Below are 2,334 nucleotides of genomic sequence, written 5' to 3' on the forward strand. Positions count from 1 at the left end.
TCTGAGCTATTTAATAACAAGTACAGCTGAAATGTTTTCAGTGCAGCACGGTTTTATTATACCACTTCATATCATAGCAGAAGTTACAGTATCTCAGGGCACTGTTCACACAGAGCAGGTCTAGACCGTCTTCTTTACAATATTTACAATATTTATTTTTTTCCCCCTCGACCGGTTGGGTAGAGAGGGGGAGAGAAAAAGGGGTAGAGGGGGGAGGAAAAGGGGGGGTAGGGGAGAAAAGGGGGATAGAGGGGAGAGAAAAGGGGGGGGTAGAGAGGGGGAGAGAAAGGGGGGGGTAGAGAGGGGGAGGAAAAGGGGGGTAGAGAGGAGAGAGGGAGAGAAAAGGGGGGGTAGAAAGGGGGGAAGAAAAGGGAAGCAGGGGGAGAGAAAAAGGGAGGGGATGGGGGGTGAAGAAGGTAGAGAGGGGGAGAAAAAGGGGGGAAGAAAAGGGAAGCAGGGGGAGAGAAAAAGGGAGGGGATGGGGGGGTGAAGAAGGTAGATAGGGGAGAGAAAGGGGGGTTAGAGAGGGGGAGAAAAAGGGGGGTACAGAGGGGGAGAAAAAGGGAGCAGGAGGAAAGAGACCACAGCACAATACAAGTTGACAATACAGAAGACTAATAACAAGAGTCTCAGCAGAGGGTCTCGAGGATCCAATCCATTCAGAAGATGGATTTTTTGAGGATGCGGTTTCTGGACATGCAGTAACCGTCGATCTGCTCCGACAAACGGCTACAGCATCTGTCCTTGGAGGCCAACTGCTCTCTGTAGCGCTCTCTGAGCCTGGAGGCCTCCCTCATCCTCTCCATCCGATCCTGCTTCTTGTCAGAGCTGAGGCCAGACTTCAGGCTCTTCTGCAGCCACGTCAGGAGCTTGGAGGATTTCGATGTTGCTTCTTTTTCAAAGAACAAAAAGGTGCAGAGCATAGAAAAACATGAAGCACTGAATAGGTAGAAAAAATGCTATTTGAGAAGTGGATACAAATGAGATACATACTTTTAGACTTCAGGCTTGCGTTTTCAGCAGTGGGGCAGCGGGTGGAGTCGGTTGGGCGGAAGTCCTCCTGGAGAGTCTCACAGTTGGTTTTTTCCTCTCCAACCCAGTTGTTGATCAGAGTTTCTGTTCTACTCTGCTCATGACTCTTCCCCGCAGACGCCAGGCACTTAAAGGTGACCTTAAGCTCGGCCTCTTCACGCCTCCTCTGCTGCTCTTCCTCCAGATCACCGATGGTGTATCTGGGCCTTGTGAGGAGATACTTCTGTACCGCCATCACCTGGTTGCACTGAAGCCTCTCTTTCAGCAGATGTTGCATCTCCAGGGCCATTTGCTCATTGGCCCTCTTCTCCTCCTCAGCTCTCCGTTTGGCCTCTTGCATCCTCCTCTCCTCCTCAGCTCTTTCTTTCTGCATTTTCAGTCTTTCAGCTTCTCTTTCTCTTTCCTCATTTTCTCTTCTCCGCCTCTGAAGCTCTTCCAGATCTTCTCTTTGTCTGCGCTCCATCTCCATTTCCCTCAGCTCTCTATACATTTCCTTTCGGAGCGCTATCTTCCTCTGCTCTCTGGTCAGATCCCTGGTGCTCTTAAGAATCTCCATTTCAGCATGGAGTTGACTTTGGTGACGTGACATCGTGTCCTCGTGCACTTGAGCAGGTTGGTCTTCTCTGACTTTGTGTCTGGATGAAACTGATCCATCAATTGTTCCATCAATTCCATGATTACATCACAGGTCAGATTCCAGAATGTTCAAAGCAGCAGAATCTGAGATATTCTGGCTTCCAGTCCCCAGAATGGGTTAAGCTCCAAAAACACTGGAAACTACATTTCCCATAGTAAAACTCCCCACACCTCTAGTTTGTAAAACAGAATATGTTAAAATTTTGTAGTTGCCGAGCCAAACAAAACTCACCATGCGTTGTTCATGTGTACAGCTGCCTCTCCACAAGATAACGATCCATCGTGCTATTAGCTAAAAACTGTGGCTACCACGAAGGCCAAAGACCAAACATATCAGCCATCTTGCTTTAAGGAAGCATTTGTTGAGTCAAACATGATGAACAGTTAAGCAATCTGTTTTGTTTTTATTTGATAGACTTGAATTGAAGCTCTGCACCTCGCTGCACCCCATTTACATCAGTGAGAGTGACTAGATAATAAAAAACTCTGAATATAACACAATGCAGTTCAACATCTCCTCATATTATAATCCCAAAAATATCTATGAAGCTGAATGAACACATCTCCAAAACTGTTTCAACGAAAGCAAACATAATAAACTTCACCAAGGTTATAACATTGTATTAGACTGATTTAGTTTTGCTCAGTGTAGCTAATAAACTGCTA

General features: G+C 46.7%; 1 protein-coding gene across 1 annotated transcript; it reads right to left on the reverse strand.

The window, feature by feature from the left end:
• Positions 1 to 568: 568 nt before the first annotated feature.
• On the reverse strand, positions 569 to 1,372 carry LOC120787147. The gene is made up of 2 exons (XM_040122842.1): positions 994 to 1,372; positions 569 to 892 (listed from the first exon to the last, which is right to left on the reverse strand). Exons 1-2 carry the CDS (start codon positions 1,370 to 1,372, stop codon positions 660 to 662), a joined length of 612 nt encoding a protein of 203 aa, XP_039978776.1. The 3' UTR covers positions 569 to 659.
• Between the last annotated feature and the right edge of the window lie 962 nt (positions 1,373 to 2,334).

Source organism: Xiphias gladius, unplaced genomic scaffold, assembly GCF_016859285.1.
Source record: "Xiphias gladius isolate SHS-SW01 ecotype Sanya breed wild unplaced genomic scaffold, ASM1685928v1 HiC_scaffold_1136, whole genome shotgun sequence".
NCBI classification, from domain to species: Eukaryota; Metazoa; Chordata; class Actinopteri; order Istiophoriformes; family Xiphiidae; genus Xiphias; species Xiphias gladius.

Bases quoted from the DNA above. Each gene is read 5' to 3' on its own strand.
- LOC120787147 (XM_040122842.1), bottom strand. From the start codon at position 1,372: ATGCAAGAGGCCAAACGGAGAGCTGAGGAGGAGAAGAGGGCCAATGAG. The intron at 893-993 runs GTATGTATCTCA...TCTTTGAAAAAG, and splicing joins CGCAAGCCTGAAGTCTAAAA to AAGCAACATCGAAATCCTCC.